This window comes from Hyla sarda, chromosome 2 (assembly GCF_029499605.1).
Source record: "Hyla sarda isolate aHylSar1 chromosome 2, aHylSar1.hap1, whole genome shotgun sequence".
NCBI classification, from domain to species: Eukaryota; Metazoa; Chordata; class Amphibia; order Anura; family Hylidae; genus Hyla; species Hyla sarda.
In genome coordinates, this window is record NC_079190.1 from 375342280 (window position 1) to 375368090 (window position 25811).

General features: G+C 41.8%; 1 protein-coding gene across 1 annotated transcript; it reads left to right on the plus strand.

Moving 5' to 3' along the window:
• Positions 1 to 24760, plus strand: EXO5 (exonuclease 5). The gene is made up of 6 exons (XM_056558438.1): positions 1 to 427; positions 2496 to 2562; positions 7014 to 7261; positions 11376 to 11480; positions 17921 to 18093; positions 22711 to 24760. Exons 1-6 carry the CDS (start codon positions 265 to 267, stop codon positions 23176 to 23178), a joined length of 1224 nt encoding a protein of 407 aa, XP_056414413.1. The 5' UTR covers positions 1 to 264; the 3' UTR covers positions 23179 to 24760.
• The last annotated feature ends 1051 nt before the right edge of the window (positions 24761 to 25811 follow it).

Below are 25811 nucleotides of genomic sequence, written 5' to 3' on the forward strand. Positions count from 1 at the left end.
CTGGGAGTTGTAGTTTTACAACAGCTGGAGGCACCCTGGTTAGGTAAGGAGTTAATAAAGTATTAAAACATAATACAAATAATGTAAATGCTTTGGGTCTCCGAATGTTGGAATAAATAGGGACTTTTCTTCTGTCATAAGATCACACAGTCCTGTTGTTTTTGTAGCATGTGATAAGGATGTTGATGTCACGTGACACCGGGCACGCCCACATCGCTTCACTCCAGGTTGTAGCGCTTTCAGTCTGGGAGGGTGAGCATCACCATGAGCGGCCCTGGTAACTGCACAGCATCCCCGGGGACAAAGGAGGACAGGGCCGCTACAGGGCGGACTGACCGGCCGCAGTGTAAGGACAATGACAGCGAAGACGCCTTCTCCGACATCAGCGACTCCGAGCTCCTGCAGCTTCAGGACACAGAGGAGACCGGTGAGTGACGTCACGGGGCGTGGCCACGGCTCCCGCTCAGATAAGCCCGGACTAGCCCGTGTCTAGTGACCAGTGTGCTCTATATAATGAAGCTTCTGTAATGAGGTATATAGTTGTGTCATCTATATACCCCCAGCAGCGTCTATTCTGCTTTATTCTATTCTTATGGAAAAAACGATAGATTCTCTTAATTATTTATTAAAACGATACCCAATTATAGAATTATAGTTTTTCTATTATTGTACAACTTTAATAAGAAGTCAAACATTATTGAACAAAATTAGTATATTTAAAATTCTTCTATAACTTTTTTATTTTTCCGTATATGAGGATGTATGAGGGCTAATTCTTTGCGCCATGATGTATAGTTTTTGTTACCATTTATGTATAGATTTTTTTTAATTGCTTTTTATTTCAGATATAGGATGTGATCTATTTTTTCGAGCTTCGGTATTTTATTACGTTTATGCCGTTCACTGTACAGGATCATTAACATAATATTTTAATTGAACATTTCCGCAAGTGGCGATACCAAATATTTTGATTTATTTTTTACCCTTTCGTTTTATGGTTAAAAAAAGGCATTTTTTGGGGGGGAGATGGGAGGGGCTTATTCACTTTTATTAAAACTTTTTTACACTTTTTTAGTGCACTATATAATGCTTAGTGGACTATATATTGCAATCTTTAGATTGCTAATACTGATCAGTGCTATGCATAGGCACAGCACTGATCAGTGTTATCTGCAATTTACTTCTCTGGTCTGCTGGACGGCAGACCAGAGAAAAAGACCCCATGATAACGGCAGCAGGAGGCAGGTAAGGAGACCTCCGTCCGCCATCTTGGATTATCTAATCTGGCCACCAGAATTGCCACAGATGCCGTGATCAATATTGATCGTGGAATCTGAGGGGTTAATGGCATTGGGTCCCTGGCTGCCAATAACAGCTGGGTCTATGATGCGAGCGCAGCTCCTGCACTGGCTTCATAGCTGCAACAGGACGCAGGACAAACATGTACATCCTAGGTGTCCAGGGCGTACCTGTATGCCCTACATTTTCTAGGGGTTAATGACACCCCATAATACACAGATTAACAAATTTGTTTTCGATCTAGGAGCCAGCAAAAAGTTAGCAGCCAGATTGTTTTTAAACAACTAGCGTAATTTTTCAGTTTTTACGTGGTGAGCTGTAGTTTTTACCGGTCCCACTTTTTAGTATTGACTTTTTGATCACTTTTAATTAAAAAAATTCTAGGATAGGATACAAAATCTGCAATCTTGGTATTTGGAATTTTTTTATGTGATCATTTAAGGTTATGTTCACATGGCAGAATTTGTGCGGAATGTCTGTAAGGAATATTCCACACAGACATTCCCCTGCTGCAGAGTCCCATTGATTTTTATCAGATTTGTAAATTACTTCTATTTAAAAATCTTAACCCTTCCAGTACTTGTCAGCTGCTGTATGCTCAACAGGAAGTTGAGTTGTTCTTTTCTGTCTGACCACAGTGTTCTCTGCTGACACCTCTGTCCATGTCAGGAACTGTCCAGAGCAGGAGAGGTTTGCTATGGGGATTTGCTCCTACTCTTGACAGTTCCTGAGACAGACAGGTGTCAGGAGAGAGCACTGTGGTCAGACAGAAAAGAAATTCAAAAAGAAAAGAACTTCCTGTGGAGCATACAGCATCTGATAAGTTCTGTAAGGATTAAGATTTTTAAATAGAAGTAATTTACAAATATGTTTAATTTTCTGGCACCAGTTGATTTATAAAAAAAAATAATAATAATAATGTTTTCCAGTGGAGTACCCCTTTAAGTGCTTCAGGTTTCTGCACCAAAACTCGATAAAGAACATCTGTAGTAAACAAGTCATGTGTCACTGAACCCAAAGGCTCTAATGGTGTAGCCCAGTGTTTCCCAACCAGTGTGTCTCCAGATGTTTTAGAACTACTACTCCCAGCATACCCGAACAGGCTTTTAATTTTCTTTAATGTTATTAGTATTAATCATTTAATAAATATATCATTATTTTATTAATCATTATTTTTTATTTCATTTTTATTATAGGCGACAGACCTTTACCAGAGAATAAAGACAAACAAACAGAATATGGGACGATTAGTATGGAACAAAGGTACGAGAGTATTTTTTTCACGAAAATGATTGCATGTTCCTCTGTGTTGCTCTGATTTTTATGTAGAGACATTTTGAAGGTTTTAGGAATGTTATGTTATGGGGCTATTCTCTCTTAGCAGCATCACTTCTAGGGATGAACATGTAGATGATGAGGTAGATATTGGCACGCCTTGTTAATGTTCGTTATGTATGACGTAGTAATTGTATGACATTGAAAATGTAGTTATGCAAGGCATGTATGGCAGTCTTTTGCCACAATTTGCACCCTAAGGGCTTGTTCACACGGACATATTTTATTGCGAACCCCAGTGTGTTTTCTGCTGCGAGTTTAAATGGGGACTGGCTCTCTGCGGCAGATTTTCCACTGCAGAAAATCTGCCACAGACCTCATTAAAGTCAATGGGGTCTGCGTCAGATTACCAGCGGATTATGTTCCTACCCAGTGACTTTTCTGGATTTGCAGAAAATGATGTATGTGTGAAGTTACCCAAACTCTATGCCTATGGCAACCATTCAGATTGCTTCTTTGAAAATGTAAGAAGCAATCCGATTGGTTGCTATGGGCAGCTGCACCACTCTTCCTCTACACAGGTTTTGATAACAACCCCCCCCCCCCCCCCCAATCCCCCTATGTTCTTTTATAATGATAAAGTCATCTGAGAAGTCATCTGAGAATTTTTGTAAGTTCTCCAGTGTCACCTGAAGAACAGCAAATTCGGGAAATACAATTCAAATACTGGGAAACTATTTTTAAAGAAAAGCTATATGCATTTCTGTCTCTAGGGGCGCTCCAGGAAAAAGGTGCAGTTTGGTTATGTCTGGGCTCCATTTTGTTGGGATTACTGTAGTTAAAGGACAACTGTAGTGGTACCGTTTTACATATGCCCATGCCCGGGCCTCAAAGATAAACAAAATAAACTCATACATGCCTTCCTACGAGCCCCCGTTGGTCCGGCACAGGCCTCATGGTCTGGCAGTGGTGACGTCATTCCACTTCCTGAGGACGGGGAAGCTGCAGAGCCGTCGGCGTATCACCGGCCGCAGCAATGTCTCGCCCCGGCTGGTGATAGGCTGAGCCGACTGTCATGTAAGAAGCCGGCTAGAGCTCCTTACATGACAGTGGGCTCAGCCTATCACCAGCCGGGGCGGGACATCGCCGCGGACGGTGATACGCCGACGGCTCTGCAGCTTCCCCGTCCCCAGGAAGTGGAATGACGTCAGCACTGCCGGACCGTGAGGCCTGTGCCGGACCAACGGGGGCTCGTAGGAAGGTATGTATGAATTTATTTTGTTTATTTTTGAGGCACGGGCATATGTAAAACGTTACCACTACAGTTGTCCTGTCCTCTCAGATCGACCTTAAAGGGGTATTCTGGCTTTATACAGTGGGGATTAAAAGTTTGGGCACCCCAGGTAAAAATTTGTATTAATGTGCATAAAGAAGCCAAGGAAAGATGGAAAAATCTCCAAAAGGCATCAAATTACAGATTAGACATTCTTATAATATGTCAACAAAAGTTTGATTTTATTTCCATCATTTACACTTTCAAAATAACAGAAAACAAAAAAATGACATCTGCAAAAGTTTGGGCACCCTGCAGAGTTACTATCTTGTACTGCCCCCTTTGGCTAGTATCATAGCTTGTAAACGCTTTTGTAGTCAGCCAAGAGTCTTTCAATTCTTGTTTGAGGTATCTTTGCCCATTCTTCCTTAGAAAAGTTCCAGTTCTTTGAGATTTCTGAGATGTCTGTCATGCACTGCTCTTTTAAGGTCTATCTATAGATTTCCAATTATGTTGAGGTCAGGAGATTGTGAAGGCCATGGAAAAACCTTCAGTTTATGCCTCTTGATGTAATCCCCGTGGATTTCGAGGTGTGTTTAGGATCATTATTCATTTGTAGAAGCCATCTTCTCTTTAACTTCAGCTTTTTCACAGATGGCATCAAGTTATCAATTTGCTGAAATTTTATTGAATCCATTTTTCCGTCTACTCGTGAGATGTTCCCTGTGCCACTGGCTGCAATACAACCCCAAAGCATGATTGATCCACCCCATGCTTAACAGTTGGACAGAGGTTCTTTTTCATTAAATTCTGTTCCCCTTCTTCTCCAAACGTACCTTTGCTCATTCCGGCCAAAAAGTTCAGTTTTAACCTCATCGGTCCACAGAACTTGTTTCCAGAAAGCATCAGGCTTGTCTATATGTTCATTTGCAAAGTTCAAACGTAGATTGTTGTGGTGAGGACGTAGAAGAGGTTTTCTTCTGATGACTCTTCCATGAAGATCATATCTGTACAAGTATCTCTTTATAGTGGAATAGTGTACCACAACTCCAGTGTCTGCCAGATCTTTCTGGAGGGATTGTGCAGTCAAACGTGGGTTTTGAATAGTTTTTCTCACAATCCTGCGAGCTGTTCTGTCTGATATTTTTCTTGGTCTTCCAGATCTTGCTTTAACTTTCACTGTTCCTGATGACTGCCATTTCTTAATTACATTCCGAACAGAGGATATTGACATCTGAAAAGGTTTTGCTATCTTCTTATAGCCTTCTCCAACTTTGTGAGCGTCAACTATTTTCAGTTTCAGATTTCTAGACAACTGCTTAGAAGAACCCATGGTGCTGATTGTTGGGGCAAGGTCAGATGAGTCTGGGCATTTAAAACCTTTGAGATTGACATCACCTGGTCTTCCCAGATGATGATTGAGAACAATCCATGACACTGGCAGGTCTCAGCTTTGCAAAGGGGGCAGTGCATGCAATAAATTCTGCAGGGTGCCCAATTTTGGAAAGACACATTTTTTTTTTTTTTCTGTTATTTTGAAAGTGTAAATGATGGAAATAAAATCTAACTTTTGTTGACATATTATAAGAATGTCTAATCTGTAATTTGATGCCTTTTGGAGATTTTTCCATCTTTCCTTAGCTTCTTTATGCACATTAATACACATTTTTACCTGGGGTGCCCAAACTTTTGATCCCCACTGTACACGCTACTCGTGACGTCACGCCACGCCCCCTCCATTCATGTCTATGGGAGGAGGCATGACATGAATGAAGGAGGCATGGCGTGACATCACGAGGAGCATGGCCGTTTCGTCACGTCTGGGTCTCGGAGGTAGCGCCCGGCATAGAATGCCGGTGGCTGCACCAAGATTGCCGGGGTCCCCAGCGGCAAGACTCCTGCGATCATACATCTTATCCCCTGTCCTTTGGATAGGGGATAAGATGTATAAAGCCGGCATATCCCTTTAATTATCATTTATCTATCTGATTCCTATTAATGTTCTCCCCATTACATACGTGCCTATTTTCTGAGTCTGGCAGACTAGTAAATTGGTTTTATTTTCCTACTCTCAGTAAAATGGGAAGACCAACATCCAGCATTGACATGATTTTAAATTTATAAAACTACTTCAAATTACTACTCCTGAGGAGAGGCTAATATCACTCATATCCTACTAGAGTACAGCAGTGTTATAAGAGGGGAGGATGATATCACTCATATCCTACTACAGTACAGCAGTGTTATAAGAGGGGAGGATGATATCACTCATATCCTACTACAGTACAGCAGTGTTATAAGAGGGGAGGATGATATCACTCATATCCTACTACAGTACAGCAGTGTTATAAGAGGGGAGGATGATATCACTCATATCCTACTACAGTACAGCAGTGATATAAGAGGAGAGGCTGATACCAGTCACACCTTATTACAGTACAGAAGCGTTATAAGAGGGGAGGCTGATATCAGTCATATCCTACTACAGTACAGCAGTGTTATAAGAGGAGGCTGATATCAGTCATATGTTATTACAGTACAGCTGTGTTATAAGAGGAGAGGCTGATATCAGTCATATGTTATTACAGTACAGCTGTGGAGAGGCTAATATCACTCATATCCTACTAGAGTACAGCAGTGTTATAAGAGGGGAGGCTGATATCACTCATATCCTACTACAGTACAGCAGTGTTATAAGAGGGGAGGCTGATATCAGTCACACCTTATTACAGTTCAGAAGGGTTATAAGAGGAGGCTGTTATAAGAGGGGAGGCTGATATCACTCATATCCTACTACAGTACAGCAGTGTTATAAGAGGAGGCTGATATCAGTCATATGTTATTACAGTACAGCAGTGTTATAAGAGGGGAGGCTGATATCAGTCACACCTTATTACAGTACAGAAGGGTTATAAGAGGAGGCTGATATCACTCATATCCTACTACAGTACAGCAGTGTTATAAGAGGAGGCTGATATCAGTCATATCTTATTACAGTACAGGAGCGTTATAAGAGGGGAGGCTGATATCAGACATATGTTATTACAGTACAGCAGTGTTACAAGAGGAAAGGCTGATATAAGTCACATCTATTAACTTGAACATATAAAAGAATCTACCTTTCCCCCATATATTTACTTTGTGGTTTACTATTCCTCTTTTTAAGTGAAGTGAATTTAGTTTCTGGAGAAGGTCTGTATCAAGACGGGACTGGAGACACTCTGCAGCGAAAACGTAAAACAGAACTAGAAACACCACTGGAGCGGTATTTCCTTAAATATCTGACTGTGACGGACATTTGCTCCCAGGTCTGGTGTGAACAGCAGATGGTATACAAAATGGAGCGTCCAGCACTAATAGAGCCAGAGAAAACAGCCGCCATGAACCATGGATCTAGTATACATTTGGCCAGAGGTTAGTACATCTTTACATACTTCATATATGTATGTAGTAGCAAACACAGTATCTCAGCTCTCTCCCTCAAAGCCCGGAGCGCCCAGACTGCCGTGGGCTGCACCTAGTATGGGTAATCGGAAAGAGTGGAATGTCCAGCACAATTGGGTACAGAACGGAGCAATTTATTGTAGAATATCACCTCAGTACAAGGACATAGTGTACAATGGTGATGCGTTTCGGCCCACCAACTGGGCCTTAGTCATATACATTTGGCCAGAGGTTAGTACATCTTTACATACTTCGTATATGTATTTGTCTATGGCTTTTGTTGGTCTTATTGTTCTTTAAATCTGTACATTTATAAGCTTCCAACTTCTCTTCTTTTTGGGAGCCAGTTAAAGCTTCCTTAATGTTTTCATATTAGAGTCTCCATAACCAGTTAGCTTTATTAGCAATGTTGGTGACAGCCCCTTTAGGCATTATAGTTGCTGCCATTATCCCCTTAAAGGAAAAATGTCAGAATAGTCACCTGCACAAACCAGTGGTACTGCCTGGTAGTGCGGGTGACGCTGAGAAAAACGATGCTTATAATGCCTGGATCCATTGCTCCGTTCGTCTGATATCTCCTTCTTTCTGTATATGCAAATTAGCAGTAAGTGGCATGGGCGGGGTTACGATTCAACCTTCAGACACTGTGACGTCAGCTGTTTCTTTGGCTCCCAGCCCGGCTAATCATTATTCACTGCCTCCCTCCGTCTCCTCCCCTCCTCCCTGCTCTGTAATCACGTTTACTGCGCATGTGCAGCCTCCTGACTACGCCCGGAAGTGGCCTCAGCGCAGGTATGAAGCCTCTCTGAGGCCACTTCCGGGTGTAGCCAGGATGTTGCACATGCGCAGTAAATGCGATGACAGAGCGGGGAGGAGGGGAAGAGGGCGAGGGAGGCAGTGAATAATGATTAGCTGGGCCGAGAGCCAAAGAAACAGCGATGACGTCACAGTGCCCGAATCGTAACCCGCCCGTGGCACTTGCGCTAATTAGCATATTCAGAAAAAAGGAGATATCAGATGAACAGAGCAATGGCTCCAGGCATTGTAAGCATCGTTTTTCTCAACGTCACCCGCACTACCAGGCAGTACCACTGGTTAGTGCAGGTGACTATTCTGACAGTTTTCCTTTGAGGACATGTTTTTTTTTTTTTTACTTTTATTTTTTTTTCTTCGTCTTCTAAAAGCCATAATGCTTTCAATTTTCCACTTACAGACCCATACAGTATAATGGCTTGTTTATTGCGCCACCAACTGTACTTTATAATGACATCACTTATTTTACCACCAAATTTACAGCAAAATAAAAAAATTGTGGGAAGAAATTGAAAAAAAGCAATTGTCCGGGCCAATTTTCGCTTTTACACTCTCGTTTTTCCTCCTCGCCCTATAATAATAGCCATAAATAACTACTATTATGATACCTTTAAATTTTTCCATAACATATGCTCCGAAACAAACAAAAAAATATTGGTGAAGTGAAATTGAAATAGTAAAAGATAATTTAGCAAATGTAGTGGTTTTCTTTTCTACACCATTTACCTTGTGGTTGAGCTAACATGTTGTTTTGATACTTTAGGCCAGCCTGATTACAGCAATACCAGATTTGTATAGTCTCTTTAATTGTATAGTCTCTGTAATGTTTTACTAATTTAAAAAAAATTCTGAACTTTTTTGAATTTTTTTTTACCGTAATTGTCTTTTTCTGACCCCTGCAGTTTTTTAAATTTATTTATTTTTATTATATTTTTTTTTATTTTTTTTTACATTTACGTTATTAACCGTACGGGATACATAATGTTATATTTTAATAGTTTGTCCATTTACGCACGCAGCAATGTTTATTTTTATTTTGTTTACATTTTTTTATGTAGGAAAAGGAGGTGATTTGAGCTTTTAATATTGAAGGGGATATTATGTGTCTTTTAAACTTACATTTTTTTTTTTTACACTTTATTAGTCCCTTAGGGGACTTTTAGGAGGAATCATTAGATTCCTCATGCAGATTAATAGAGTTCTATTGAACTCCATTGGTCTGTGTGCTCTGCGATCCATTGATAGAGCCTAGTCCAGCCAGGCTCTATCAATGACAGAGCCATGGACACCAGGGAACAGAGGTAAACCCTCTGGCTACTTCTATAGTGGATTGACCCCCTCCCCCCGCGCGATCGTGCTGCAGGTGAGGCGATCCACCCCACTAGCCCACCAGCGGCAATCTAAAGGGTTAATAGCCAGCCGCGATGATCGCCGCATGCTGGCTATTAGCGGTGGCCCCCAGCTACTGAAAACAGCTGGGGGCTGCATACACTCCTCTGCATTGACCTCTTTTGACCCCTGCTACGTCTTTATTTTTCTCTGTATGGGGACGTTTGAGGTTTTTAGGTCTTAAGTTTTTAGTGATACTATTTTTGTATTGATGGGACTTTTTATCGCTTGTTATTCATTTATTTTCTGGTATTAGAAGCGACCAAACACGCAATTCTTGGTTTTTTATTCCCGTTTACGCCATTGACCGTGCAGTTAAATTAACATTATATTTTTATAGTTCAGACATTTAGGCACGCAGCGATACCACATATGTATAACTTTGTTTTTTTTTACATAATTTTATTTAAAACCTAGGAAAAGGGGGGAGTGATTCAAACTTTTTTATACTTTTTTTTTTAGTCCGCATAGGGGAGTATTACATGCAATCCTTGGATTGCATACACTGTTCAATGCTATGCCATAGCATAGCATTGATCAGTCTTATCAGTACTCCATTGCTCCTGCCTGAAATAGCTGGCTGCAGCATAGGAGCGCCGATCGGATGCCAGGGAAGGAGGTAAGAGACTTCCCTCTGTCCGTACAGCTGATTGGGACATCACAATTTCCCCTAGATGGTCCTGATTAGCTCCACTGAGCTGCCGGTAACAGATTTCGGCTCTTTTAGACTACTTGGTCAACTTTGATCGCAACGTATAGTTAATGCAGACATCGACCTGAACAGCGATGTCCGGCATTAGCCACTGGTCCTGGCTGCTTATAGCAGCCAGTACCGTCTGGGTATGATGCGAGCTCAGCTCCTGAGCTCGCTTCATACCCCTGCCATGCCGCTGCACAGTTTATAAATGGCGTTCTGCGGCAAGGGGTTAAGGGTTGTCACTTAGCAGGTCTTGATGAGACCAGGATATGTGAAAGACTAAAATATGCTGAAAGACTTCACAATGGAGCGTGACTTGGGGACCAATATGTCAAAAGTTAACACTTATTTTAGGATAGAAAAAAGTTACTAATGTGAAAATGGACACATTTTGATGTCTTTACCAGTTGTTTTCTTTTCAGAGCATGTTTTTGACAGATGTTGTGCACGCTATTATTTTTGATTTTTTTTTCCCCTAGTGCTTTGTACGCTATATCTGCAGCTGTTGGCAGAAGGTGCCCCTCAAAGACCTCCTGTGTGCACTCTATGTATTTTTTAATATCCAATTCTTTCCCATTTTTGTGGCCCTCATGAAGAAGGCATAAAAAAATGTTTACAGGGGTCTACACCTCTGGGACCTGCACCTATCATGCTACCAACGGAACTGATTGAAAGCTGTTTTACACCCGTAGAGGTCAAGAGGAGTTATGGAAACCTCATAGCTCGTAGTACCATGCTGTGTAAACAACTTCCATTAAACGGGTTATCCAAGATTAGATAAAATCATTTGCTTTCTGCAAAAAAAAGCAGCACGTCTGTCCACAGGTTGTGTGTGGTATTAATAGGGGTACTCCGGAAATGCAGCGTTCTAAACATTTTTGTTCAGAACGCTCGGAACCGGAGGCCGTGATCGTGCCATCATGGCCACGTGTGACGCCACGCCCCCTCCATTCATGTCTATGGGAGGGGGCCTGCAATACAATACACAAATTGAGGCAGCTACACTTTTCTTATCCTGGGTAACCTCTTTAGGATATGTTCACGCTGAGAAAATTCAGCCCTGGTGTGAATATCCCTTCAAGACACTGACATTTGCCACTGAATTATAGATGTATTCATGTATATGATACCATATGAAAATTGAAAAAATAAAAAATATAAATATTTTTTCTTCTTCTCTTAAAGAACTAGAAGTTCATGATATTGTGCCAGTGAACACAAAGACTCGTGAAGACTCTTGGGCAATAAAGTGTCTGAATATTTTAGCTATGATACCAATTTTGCAGTCTGGTGAGTAACTTACATACACTTGAAAATGCATGAATATAGAAAATGATCCTTCTGAATGGTTAAGTGCAGAAACATCTAGCAGTAATGGTTTATTTTATTGTACACCTTGGCCATTTATATGGAGACACCTTAATAAAATGGGAATGGTTGGTGATATTAACTTCCTGTTTGTGGCACATTAGTGTATGTGAGGGGGGAAACTTTTCAAGATGGGTGGTTACCATGGTGGCCATTTTGAAGTCGGCCATTTTGAATCCAACTTTTGTTTTTTTTTAATAGGAAGAGGGTCATGTGACACATCAAACTTATTGGAAATTTCACAAGAAAAACAATGATGTGCTTGGTTTTAACGTAACTTTATTCTATGAGTTATTTACAAGTTTCTGACCACTTATAAAATGTATTCAATGTGCTGCCCATTATGTTGGATTGTCAATGCAACCCTCTTCTCACACTCTTCACACACTGATAGCAACACCACAGGAGAAATGCTAGCATAGGCTTCTAGTATCCATAGTTTCAGGTGCTGCACATCTCGTATCTTCACAGCATAGACAATTACCTTCAGATGACCCCAAAGATAAAAGTCTAAGGGGGTCAGATCGGGAGACCTTGGGGGCCATTCAACTGGCCCACGACGACCAATCCACTTTCCAGTAAACTGTTCATCTAGGAATGCTCATACATTGGATAGATCCCTCCAAGACTGTTGGAACACAAAAATTTACGGTATGGTGTGGTATATGGGGTACAAAGATAGTGGGGCCATTCTTCATCAATGGAAACCTCAAGGCCACTGGATATGCGAAATTGCTACATGATGATGTGTTTCCCTCTTTATGCACTGAAGCTGGCACGTTCCCTGAGTTTTTCCAGCAAGATGGTGCGCCACCACATTATGGGTGTCAGGTCCGAGCATTCCTAGATGAACCCTGTATTATAGCAAGTTTGCTTGGGTGTTAAAAAAAAAGGGACTACAACAAAAATTAGTGTTCACCAGGGGGTGGAAGGGATTCACTGAAGTAATGCTATATACTCATTGCAGCATAGCCACGCCCTGTGGAGGCCATGTGACCTATTACATATGTAAGGGAATTCATCATGCTGTTTAGATTGTTTTTTTTTTTTATCTAAAATTGACTCAAAAAAAGTCTGTCACTTCCCCTGCGACTTTTGTGCGACTTTTGCTTTTGATCATATTTGAAAGTGAACTACCATTTGCAGTGCTTTACACTCATTTTATACAGTGGGCACTGATTCATTATCTGCGACTTTTCTCTGACAGTCTCAAAAAAGTCTCCAAAAAAGTTGCAGCACCGTGATTTACACACAAATTCACACCATGTCACTTTAGCCCTGGAAAGCAGTCTAAACGAGTAGCAGGGGCATAGGAGCCGGTTAATTCATCAAGTGGCGTGCAACCTTTGGTGAATTTGGAGCAGGAAGGTGTATTCTTAGGCAAGTGTTCACATCTATAATAGCACATATACTAGTAAAATATTGATGAATGCCCCTCATTGTCTCTGGCTGCATGGCATGCTGGGAAAGGTCAGCGACAATGGCGATATGAAAAGACTTGCACTACATACAGCACTTCTGATGGTGTGGGTCTCATGCATGAAAACAGGACAAAGTGGTGCACGGACATGATAGAAGCATTTTACACAGTATTGTAGCCTAGCATGGGCTTAACCCCTTAAGGACTAGGCCATTTTACACCTTAAGGACCAGAGCGTTTTTTGCAATTCTGACCACTGTCACTTTAAACATTAATAACTCTGGAATGCTTTTAGTTATCATTCTGATTCCGAGATTGTTTTTTCGTGACATATTCTACTTTAACTTAGTGGTAAAATTTTATGGTAACTTGCATCCTTTCTTGGTGAAAAATCCCAAAATTTGATGAAAAAAATGAAAATTTAGCATTTTTCTAACTTTGAAGCTCTCTGCTTGTAAGGAAAATGGATATTCCGAATATATTTTTTTTTGGTTCACATATACAATATGTCTACTTTATGTTTGCATCATAAAATTTATGAGTTTTTACTTTTGAAAAACACCAGAGGGCTTCAAAGTTCAGCAGCAATTTTCCGATTTTTAACAAAATTTTCAAACTCGCTATTTTTCAGGGACCAGTTCAGGTTTGAAGTGGATTTGAAGGGTCTTCATATTATAAATACCCCATTATAAAAACTACACCCCCCAAAGTATTCAAAATGACATTCAATAAGTGTTTTAACCCTTTAGGTGTTTCACAGGAATAGCAGCAAAGTGAAGGAGAAAATTCAAAATCTTAATTTTTTACACTTTCATGTTCTTGTAGACCCAATTTTTGCATTTTTGCAAGGGGTAAAAAGGAGAAAATTTTTACTTGTATTTGAAACCCAATTTCTCTCGAGTAAGCACATACCTCATATGTCTATGTTAATTTTTCAGCGGGCGCAGTAGAGGGCTCAGAAGGGAAGGAGCGACAAATGGTTTTTGGGGGGCATGCCGCATTTAGGAAGCCCCTATGGTGCCAGGACAGCAAAAAAAAACACATGGCATACCATTTTGGAAACTAGACCCCTCAGGGAACGTAACAAGGGGTAAAGTGAACCTTAATACTCTACAGGTGATTCACAACTTTTGCATATGTAAAAAAAATATATATATTTTTTACCTAAAATGCTTGGTTTCCCAAAAATTTTACATTTTTAAAAAGGTTAATAGCAGAAAATACCCCCCAAAATTTGAAGCCCAATTTCTCCCGATACAGAAAACACCTCGCATGGGAGTGAAAAGTGCTCTGCTGGCGCACTACAGGTCTCAGAAGAGAAGGAGTCACATTTGGCTTTTTTGAAGGAAATTTTGCTCTGGGGGCATGCCGCATTTAGGAAGCCCCTATGGTGCCAGAACAGCAAAAAAAAAACACATGGCATACTATTTTGGAAACTAGACCCCTCGGGGAACGTAACAAGGGGTAATGTGAACCTTAATGCCCTACAGGTGTTTCACGACTTTTGCATATGTAAAAAAAAAAAAAAAAATTTTACCTAAAATGCTTGTTTTCCCAAAAATTTTACATTTTTAAAAAGGGTAATAGCAGAAAATACCCCCCAAAATTTGAAGCCCAATTTCTCCCGATTCAGAAAACACCCCATATGGGGGTGAAAAGTGCTCTGCTGGCGCACTACAGGTCTCAGAAGAGAAGGAGTCACATTTGGCTTTTTGAAAGCGAATTTTGCTCTGGGGGCATGCCGCATTTAGGAAGCCCCTATGGTGCCAGGACAGCAAAAAAAAAAAACACATGGCATACCATTTTGGAAACTAGACCCCTCGGGGAACGTAACAAGGGGTAGTTTGAACCTTAATACCCTACAGGTGTTTCACGACTTTTGCATATGTAAAAAAATATATATTTTTTTTACCTAAAATGCTTGTTTTCCCAAAAATTTTACATTTTTAAAAAGGGTAATAGCAGAAAATACCCCCCAAAATTTGTTAGGCAATTTCTCCCGAGTATGGCGATACCCCATATGTGACCCTAAACTGTTGCCTTGAAATACGACAGGGCTCCAAAGTGAGAGCGCCATGCGCATTTGAGGCCTAAATTAGGGACTTGCATAGGGGTGGACATAGGGGTATTCTACACCAGTGATTCCCAAACAGGATGCCTCCAGCTGTTGTAAAACTCCCAGCATGCCTAGACAGTCAACGGCTATCTGGCAATACTGGGAGTAGTTGTTTTGCAACAGCTGGAGGCTCCGTTTTGGAAACAGTGGCGTACCAGACGTTTTTCATTTTTATTGGGGAGGGGAGGGGGGCTGTGTAGGGGTATGTGTATATGTAGTGTTTTTTACTTTTTATTTTATTTTGTGTTAGTGTAGTGTAGTGTTTTTAGGGTACAGTCGCATGGGCGGGGGTTCACAGTAGTTTCTCGCTGGCAGTTTGAGCTGCGGCAGAAATTTTGCTGCACCTCAAACTTGCTGCCGGATACTTACTGTAATCCTCCGCCCCTGTGAGTGTACCCTGTACATTCACATTGGGGGGGGGGGGGGAACATCCAGCTGTTGCAAAACTACAACTCCCAGCATGTACGGGTTATCAGTGCATGCTGGGAGTTGTAGTTTTGCAACAGCTGGAGGCACACTGGTTGTGAAACACCGAGTTTGGTAACAAACTCAGTGTTTTGCAACCAGTGTGCCTTCAGCTGTTGCAAAAGCTACAACCCCCAGCATGTACGGACAGCGGAAGGGCATACTGGGTCTTGTAGTTATGCAACAGCTGGAGGCATACTACTTTGGCTGGGGATGCTGGGGATTGTAGTTATGCAACAGCTGGAGACACACTGGTTTGCTACTTAACTCAGTGTGCCTTCAGCTGTTGCAAAACTACAACTCTCAGCAGTCACCGACAGCCAACGGGCATGCTGGGAGTTGTAGTTATGCAACCACCAGATGCACCACTACAACTCCCAGCATGCACTTTAGCTGATTGTGCAAGCTGGGAGTTGTAGTTACACAACAGCTGAAGGTACACTTTTCCATAGAAAGAATGTGCCTCCAGCTGTTGCAAAACTACAAGTCCCAGCATGCCCATAAGGGAATGCTGGGAGTTGTGGTGGTCTGCCTCCTGCTGTTGCATAACTACAGCTCCCAGCATGCCCTTTTTGCATGCTGGGAGCTGTTGCTAAGCAACAGCAGGAGGCTGTCACTCACCTCCAACGATCCTCGCCGCACAGGTGAGTCCCTTGTCGTTTCCGCCAGCGCCGCTGCTCCTGGGGCCCCGATCCCAACAGGGGCGCTGGGGATCGGGGTCCCCAGCACCCGGGGTGCACGTCCCGCACCCGCTCACGTCCTCCGGAAGAGGGGCGGAGCGGGTTGCGGGAGTGACACCCGCAGCAGGCGCCCTGATTGGTCGGCCGGTAATCCGGCCGACGAATCAGGGCGATCGTGAGGTGGCACCAGTGCCACCTCACCCCTGCGGGCTCTGGCTGTTCGGGGCCGTCTCTGACCCAATTCCGGGTCACCGGGTCACTGGAGACCCGATTGACCCGGAATCCGCCGCAGATCGCTGGACTGAATTGTCCAGCGATCTGCGGCCATCGCCGACATGGGGGGTCATCATGACCCCCCTGGGCGATATGCCCCGATGCCTGCTGAACGATTTCAGCAGGCATCGGGCACCGGCTCCGCTCCAGATGGTTGCGGGGGGCCGGTAAAACACATGACGTTCTCATATGTCATGTGTCCTTAAGGACTCGGAAATGGAGACGTATGAGAATGTCATGTGTCCTTAAGGGGTTAAAGGCTGGAGAAAAAAAATCTTGGAATGCCCCTCAGCTCACTAGACCAGTGTGAACATGTGTTGATGGAGGACAACGGCACATCCAGGTGGTGGAGCTTGAACTGAGCGGTCCCCCGTATCACATAGCTGCATCGAAAGGAAGGAGTGTCCAGCTCTCAACAAAAACGGTGGCGGTAAAAACTTCACTTTTAATACACAACGATTAAAAATATGGATCCAAAAATAAATCAATAAAATATGAGACGAAACACCGTTTCATCTCATATTTTTAATCGTTGTGTATTAAAAGTGAAGTTTTAACTTCCACAGTTTTTGTTGTTTGCTGCAAATACTTAAAGGGGTTATCCACCATAAGGTGATTTTAGTACGTACCTGGCAGACAGTAATGGACATGCTTAGGAAGGATCTGTGCTTGTCTTGGGGATAAATGGCTATGTTGTGAGATTACCATAATACTGTGGCTAGCTTTTTGTGAACTGGTATTTCCTGTTTGAGTTTTTCTTTTTGCCTACAAATCCCATAATTCCATTGTCCTCCCTCCCACACATCAGCCACCCCACCCATTGAAACATAAATTAGCTACTTCCATTCAAAAGACCTGTGGTTTTCAATCAGGGTGCCTACAGCTATTGCATTAGTTGCAGATCAATCTCTCCCACCAAGCGATTGCTCCACCCATTGAAGCAGACAGGCTCCCTGTCATCAGCTGACTAGTGAGTCAGGTCTTGGCCGCATTGCAACCTGGGAAAAATCTGAGACAACAGTCATTTTGTATGCTGTTAAAAATATATATTGGGGTGAAAATCACAGAAGAATTGTGAGAAAACAGTCACACACAGGTACAGACACTATGTTATGAACTACACTAACTTTACAGCCCCTGTAGCATAGTCAAATAAAAAAAAATCCTGGAATACCCCTTTAAGAGTACATTTCTCAGAATGCATATCACAAACACTAAACAAACAAGAAGTTCTGTGTGACTTATGTTCTCCTTTTGGTGACTGTGGGTGTACAACATATTGTCAGCATATAAATCATTTTGTTACTGTGTTGCTAAAATCTGTCAGTTCGATTAAATAGGGAAGCAGCAGAAGACAATGTGTAATGTTACAGAGTTATTTTCTCGTTTACACCTTTTCTGCTTATAGGTGGCCGCGTTCGGGAATTTCCAGTTTTTAGGGAACTTGATGGTATATACGTGGTGGGAGTAATAGATGAATTGGGATACTCTTCCAAAGGTGAGCTAGAACTCCGAGAACTAAAAACCCGAGCTAGCACAACCCTACCAGGAGCTGCACAGAAGAGGAGTCATGAGATCCAGGTAATGCCTCACATCCGTCTACAATCCAAATTTTAAATACACATTTTCCTAGGCTGTGGCATATTTTTTGTATTACTGGAAAATTAACTAATACTAGTACTACTTGTGCTACCACAAAATCCAGGTACTAAAATACATTGTGGAAATTTATATTAGAGTGTATTCACACACGATCCGTTGCAGATTTGAAGTTGTATGTTTCGCAACTGCAAGTCCTCAATTGTGGATCCGGTATGTGTTAATACACCCTAGTGGTCTATTCACAAATACAGTATTCTGCGCAGATTTGATGCACAGGATTTTCTGCTGCAGATTTCAATGTAAACTGAATGACTGAACACATCTTCAAATCCTGCGCAGTAAATCTGTGCATAAAATCTGCGCAGAATACTGTATGTGTGAATAGACCACTAGTGTCTAAAAACACCTGTCTTTATTGCCCTTTAGTAACCAATCAGTTCAGGATTCATTTCTTACACTTGTAAAATGAAAGCAGAGCTCTAATTTGTTGCTATGGGCTACAAAGGCTATGTTCACACGGCAGAGTTTCTACATGGATTTCCACATTGAGTTTATAGCCTATTAACTTCAATGGGATTCCACAGTCCCATTCAAACTGCAGAATTTTTGTTGCAGACATTCCACAGCAAAAATTCAGCATTCTGTAAAAATTTATTTTGCAGAATTTGGCTGTGGAAGCCCATTGAATTCAATGGGGCTTTTTTTTCTCCACTAAATGTGGATTTGGTGCAAATTTTTTGCTAAATTTTACGTGTAATTAATACAGGCACTTTTTTTTTTTTACATGCACTGGTCCTGATTTGCTAAGATGGTAGTGTAGGTTTCTTTGTGGGTTTTAATTCCCTACAATAATTTTTCCCACCGTATTTACTAAGGTTTCCCTATATTTTGCACTTTTTCCTACATTTTCCTTTTTTTACACATGCTCTGATCTGTAGGGTTTTCCTCAGCTCAAATCCACTACATTTTCTGTGGGAACCTTAGTAAATATGTTGAGTTTTTGTGAAAATGTCGGGAACACGCCCCTTTTATGTGGACACGCCCCTTTCATGATAGCCACGCCCCTTTTCCTGATAACCATGTCCCTTTTCCTGATAACCACGCCCCTTTCCCTGGTAACCACGCCCCTTTAGCCTGACAGAGCATGTCGGGTTTGCAATAGTAAATGAGGGCCACTGTGTATTCATGAAAAATCATGCAGAAATTCATTAAAAAGATGCGGAATTCCGGGCCAAATTCATGCGGTCGCAGAATTCACGATTCTTTTCGGAATTTTTGCTTTGTGAACGTAGCCTTAGGCACTCTTGATATTCCTGCCCCATTATTTTAGAAAAACACCACTAAAAATCCCAACAAATGCACAACATTTTAAGAGGCATTTTTAAACTTAAAAAGCAGATTAAAAAAGTGTCCTAAATGGACTTTTTCTAAAATGTTGATGGCCGGTGATTGGCTGAGTGGGCCATCACTGAAGACTGTTTCCAAGAGTGGGGCCTGAGCACGTAGCCAGTCCCCGTACAGGAGATTGTGGGTGGGGGGGGCACGACCACTGGGGTTAGGGATAGAGGATAAGTTTTATTTCCTCAGAGTTCCCCTTTTATATTTCTGGTGTCTTTGTTCTGCTGAGAGACCTTTTGGAAATGTTGCCAATCTAGGGTTGTTTCTAAACTGTCTTTTTATTGAGAGTAGGAGAGGTATAGTGGTGTCCTTATGTTCTGACAACCTGAAGCTTTAGAGAGGTCATCTAGTATAAGAAAACTGCTGCTTATTTATTTTTTTGTGCTTAGTTTTAAGTAGTACCGCAGCTCAGTCCCATTCACTTCAATAGAGCTGAGCTGTAATACCAGACACAACCTTTGGACAGAAGTGGTGCTGTTTAATGTTCCCAACGCTGCCTTTCAGTTCAAATGATACCCATGATTTGACACTTTCAGGTTTCCACCAACCCCTATATTCTTCTGTTTTAGTTCCTTGTGTTATTAGTACAGTGATGCCTCAACATACAATAGTTTCAACATACATTGGTCTTTTCTGGACCATTGTAGCTTGAAACCAGACTCAACATACAATGCTACAGACAGTCCAGATCTGCAAAACGTGCCAATGGCTGGAAGAACTGACCAATCAGAAGTGCATGCACTGACTGGCTGTCTGGTAGCGCCTCCTACAGTACAGGGAGGAACTACAAGTCCTGTACTACTCCTTATCTGTGCCAGGGTTAGCTGCTCCTTTAGACACCAAGTAAGGGCGGCTCCATTTGGGACACTGTGTGTACTGTATAGGACCCTGAAGAAGCTCTTGTCCCCTACATAAACCATTGTTTCTCAACCAGGGTGCCTCCAGCTGTTGCAAAACTACAACTCCCAGCATGCCCGGACAGCCAACGGCTGTCCGGGCATGCTGGGAGTTGTAGTTTTGCAACAGCTGGAGGCACCATGGTTGGGAAACACTGACATAGACTTTGATTTACAGTTCCCAGCAGCTCTTTCTTACTTTTATATGTAAGGATTTGCTTTATCTGTATTAGTTATCTACTTTTTTATTTAATCCTCACTTTTTCCTATTTTTGGATGACATTTTGGTGGCTTCAGAACCAATTACCAGGTTTCCATAGAGTTATGGACTCAACATACAATGGTTTCAACATACAATGGTCATCCTGGAACCAATTAATATTGTAACTTGAGGGTCTACTGTACTTTATTATGTTTTGGGGTTTTGTACATTTTTTGTTTAGAGCAGTGTTTCCCAACCAGCATGCCTCCACCTGTTCCAAAACTCCAAAGAGTTAAAGGGATACTCCGGTGAAAAACTTTTTTTTTTTTTTTTAAACAACTGGTGCCAGAAAGTTAAACAGATTTGTAAATTGCTTCTATTAAAAAATCTTAATCCTTACTGTACTTATTAGCTGCTGAATACTACTGTGGAAATTATTTTCAGTTTGAAACACAGAGCTGTCTGCTGACATCACGAGCACAGTGCTCTCTGCTGTCATCTCTGTCCATTTTAGGAACTGTCCAGAGTAAAAGGAAATCCCCATAGCAAACATATGCTGTTCTGGGCAGTTCCTAAAATGGACAGAGAAGTCAGCAGAGAGCACTGTGCTCGTGATGTCAGCAGACAGCTCTGTGTTTCAAAAAGAAAAGAATTTCCGCCGTAGTATTCAGCAGCTAATAAGTACAGGAAGGATTAAGATTTTTTAATAGAAGTAATTTACAAATCAAAAAATACAATGTAGCCCGGACCTTCTAGGTGAGTAAATAAAAATGGATATACGTGGATCGTGCTTCAATAATAATTATCATTTATTATAAAATATAGATAAGATTTCGACACTTCTCACAGGGCCCTTGTGAGAAGAACATACATATTAAAAGGCAACCTAACAATGTATTTAGGCAATAGTAATTAAAACTATAAACTTGGCATAGGATAATAAAATAAAATAGCAGAGCAAGATCTGTACCATACAAATATATTAAAGAGTTGCTCTTCTAGATATTTAGGGTAGATATGTCCCTTTTAGATACAGTAGCAAACAGTCTGTAATATTAGAAATTGTTACCGGTCTGTAAATGGTAACTCAGGCGATGGGTATTGCTCCCGCAATGGCTGAGTGTCCGTGGTGTGCACAGTTCTCTGTGCGGTGCTTCCAATTGTGAGCCTGGTCCAGTAGGATCTGAGCGCGGTGGCAGTCGCTGTCGGCTGAGGCGCTGGCAGGCGCCGAAGATCGCAGTGGTGTCCGGGGACTGCTGGCGCTGGCGTGCACTGGAGTTGGTATTCCTCACCGCTTTGCTAGTTGGTAGACAGGACCATGTACTGGAGGGCTGGAAGTTCACCTCGTGGTGCCGGCGTCTGACGTCAGAGCCGGGATGGCTGCACCAGGATGGTTACACCGGAATGGATCTGAACTGCTGAACCGGGTAGGTAGCAGAGTAAGAGCGCTAATGATGGTACAGTTCATAAAAGGTAACTGGCCATAAAATTTAGGCACAGTTCGAGTACTACTATGCCAGTAGATAACGACTAGACGCGTTTCAGGGTTGTATAATGTAACCCTTTCCTCAGTAGTCATGATGACTACTGAGGAAAGGGTTACATTATACAACCCTGAAACGCGTCTAGTCGTTATCTACTGGCATAGTAGTACTCGAACTGTGCCAGTTGATTTAAAAAAAAAAAAAGTTTTTCACCGGAGTACCCCTTTAAAGGGGCCGGAGCATCGTTACGTCACGGCTCCGCCCCTCGTGACGTCACGGCCCGCCCCCGTCAATACAAGTCTATGGGAGGGGGCGTGGCGGTCGTCACGCCCTCTGCCATAGACTTGCATTAAGGGGACGGGACGTGATGTCATGAGGGGCGGAGCCATGACGTCACGCTGTTCCGGCCCCTGTATCGCCCGTCATTACGCACAGAGCGAACTCGCTCTGTGCAGTAATGATGGCGGGTTCCGCAGCGGCGATCCCGGGGGTCCCCAGCAGCGGGACCGCAGCAATCTAACATCTTATCCCCTATCCAAAGGATGCCAGGGGCGGAGTACCCCTTTAAGCAACAGGATGAATAATATTTTGTGCAACATATCCCTGTGTCTTCTAGGTCTCTCTTTACAAGCTGCTATTTGATGGGATGGTCAGCAGTGTCATCCAGCCTGATGGTTTCATGCAGCACTTGAAGCTGAGACCGGAACAAGAATTAGGACCTCAAGTGAAGGAGCACGCCTTGAAGTCTGGGCTGACGGTGTCAACATTCAGAGACGTGTTGGAATTGACTTGTCTGAACCTCACGTATAGTGAATTGCCTATGGTTGACAGCCTGAAGCTGGAATATTGCTTTCAGGGGGATGGTTCCCTGCTAGGATGTAGTGAAGTGAGGTTTGAAAAGGAGAAAGTTTTGGAGCAAGCAACATTTTACTTCTCCTATTGGAAGGGACTAAGGGAGGTGCAGGGGGTGGACATAGAGGATGCTTGGAAGTGCAGAATGTGCGAATATTCAAGCATCTGTGAGTGGAGAACACACAGGACCAAACATGTTGCCTTACAGACTAGGAACAAGAGATTGAAATGAACATTAACATTTTATTTTACCTCAATTGATTGAATTATTGATACTGACTATTGACATAATTCTGTAACCAATATTTTAATGTAGCATTTCAGGAGTCTTAAATAGGACTAGACGTGTACATTGTATATTACATCAGCGTTTTATACGCATCTCTTATATCTCCAAAATGTTTAACCCCTTAAGGACGCAGGACGTAAATGTACGTCCTGGTGCGGTGGTACTTAACGCACCAGGACGTACATTTACGTCCTGTGCATAACCGCGGGCATCGGAGCGATGCCCGTGTCAAGCGCGGCTGATCCCGGCTGCTGATCGCAGCCAGGGACCCGCCGGCAATGGCCGACGCCCGCGATCTCGCGGGCATCCTCCATTAACCCCTCAGGTGCCGGGATCAATACAGATCCCGGCATCTGCGGCAGTGCGCGATTTAAATGAACGATCGGATCGCCCGCAGCGCTGCTGCGGGGATCCGATCATTCAGAACGCCGCACGGAGGTCCCCCCACCTTCCTCCTTCCGGCTCTCGGCGTCTTCTGCTCTGGTCTAAGATCGAGCAGACCAGAGCAGAAGATAACCGATAACACTGATCTGTTCTATGTCCTATACATAGAACAGATCAGTATTAGCAATCATGGTATTGTTATGAATAGTCCCCTATGGGGACTATTCAAGTGTAAAAAAGAATGTGAAAAAATGTAAAAGTAAAAGCAAAAAAAATGTGAAAAATCCCCTCCCCCAATAAAAAAGTAAAACGTCCGTTTTTTCCTATTTTACCCCCAAAAAGCGTAAAAAATAAATGTTATAGACATATTTGGTATCGCCGCGTGCGTAAATGTCCGAACTATTAAAATAAAATGTTAATGATCCCGTACGGTGAACGGCGTGAACGTAAAAAAAAAAAAAAAAAAGTCCAAAATTGCTACTTTTTTAATACATTTTATAAAAAAAAAATTATAAAAAATGTATTAAAAGTTTTTATATGCAAATGTAGTATCAAAAAAAAGTACAGATCATGGCGCAAAAAATGAGCCCTCATACCGCCGCTTATACGGAAAAATAAAAAAGTTAGATGTCATCAAAATAAAGGGATTATAAACGTACTAATTTGGTTAAAAAGTTTGTGATTTTTTTTTAAGCAGAACAATAATATAAAAGTATGTAATAATGGGTATCATGTTAATCGTATCGACCCTCAGAATAAAGAACACACGTCATTTTTACCATAAATTGTACGGCGTGAAAACGAAACCTTCCAAAATTAGCAAAATTGCATTTTCTTTTTCATTTCCCCACAAAAATAGTGTTTTTTTGTTGCGCCATACATTTTATGATATAATGAGTTATGTCTTTACAAAGGACAACTGGTCGCGTATAAAACAAGCCCTCATACTAGTCTGTGGATGAAAATATAAAAGAGTTATGATTTTTAGAATGCGAGGAGGAAAAAATGAAAACGTAAAAATTTAATTGTCTGAGTCCTTAAGGCCAAAATGGGCATAGTCCTTAAGGGGTTAAAAGGGGAACTCTGGAGGAAAAATAATGTTTTCATAAACTGATTAACTGGTGCCAGAAAGTTAAACAGATTTGCAAATTACTTCTATTAAAAAATCTTAATCCTTCCAATAGTTATTAGCTTCTGAAGTTTTCTGTCTAACTGCTCAATGATGATGTCATGTCCCGGGAGCTGTGCATGATGGGAGAATATCCCCATAGGAACTGCACAGCTCCCGGGACGTGAGTCATCAGAGAGCAGTTAGACAGAAAACAACAACTCAACTTCAGAAGCTAATAACTATTGGAAGGATTAAGATTTTTTAATAGAAGTAATTTACAAATCTGTTTAACTTTCCGGAGCCAGTTGATATATAAAAAAAAGTTTTGGCCTGAATACCCCTTTAATTCTTCCAGTACTTATCAGCTGTGATATTCTCCAGAGGAAGTTGTGTAGTTCTTTCCAGTCTGATCACGGTGGTCTCTGCTGCTATCTCTGTCCATGTCAGGACCTGTCTGGAGCAGGAGAGGTTTACTATAGAACAGTGGTCTTCAACCTGCGGACCTCCAGATGTTGGCTGTCCGGGCATGCTGGGAGTTGTAGTTTTGCAACATCTAGAGGTACGCAGGTTGGAGACCACTGCTATAGAGATTCATTCCTGCCTTGGACAGTTCCTTACATGGACAGAGGTGGCAGCAGAGAGCACTGTGGTCAGACTGGAAAGGACTATTACTTTTTCAGAAGCTGATAAATACTGGAAGAATTAAGATTTTTTAAATAGAAGTTATTTACAAATTTGTATTACTTTCTGGCACCAGTTGATTTAAAAATAGCTTAAAGTACCTCTTTGAATTTTTATGCATTGATTTTAGCATATGTCATATGCTGGCAGCTCAGATGGTTTTAAATGTATTATAACTGTTTTTATCAATGAAACTGATATTTCATAATATTTAATGATCAAAAAGATACCTCAAAAATATTGTCAAAGAATTACGGAGGCACTATTATTCATTCACAGGATTGTAGAGTGTTATGTAATAAAGCTTAAAGTGATAGTCAAATTTTGGAAGATTATCTCCTATCCACAGGATAAAGGATGACTCGATCTGTGGGGCCAACTTCTAAGATCCTCTTGGATC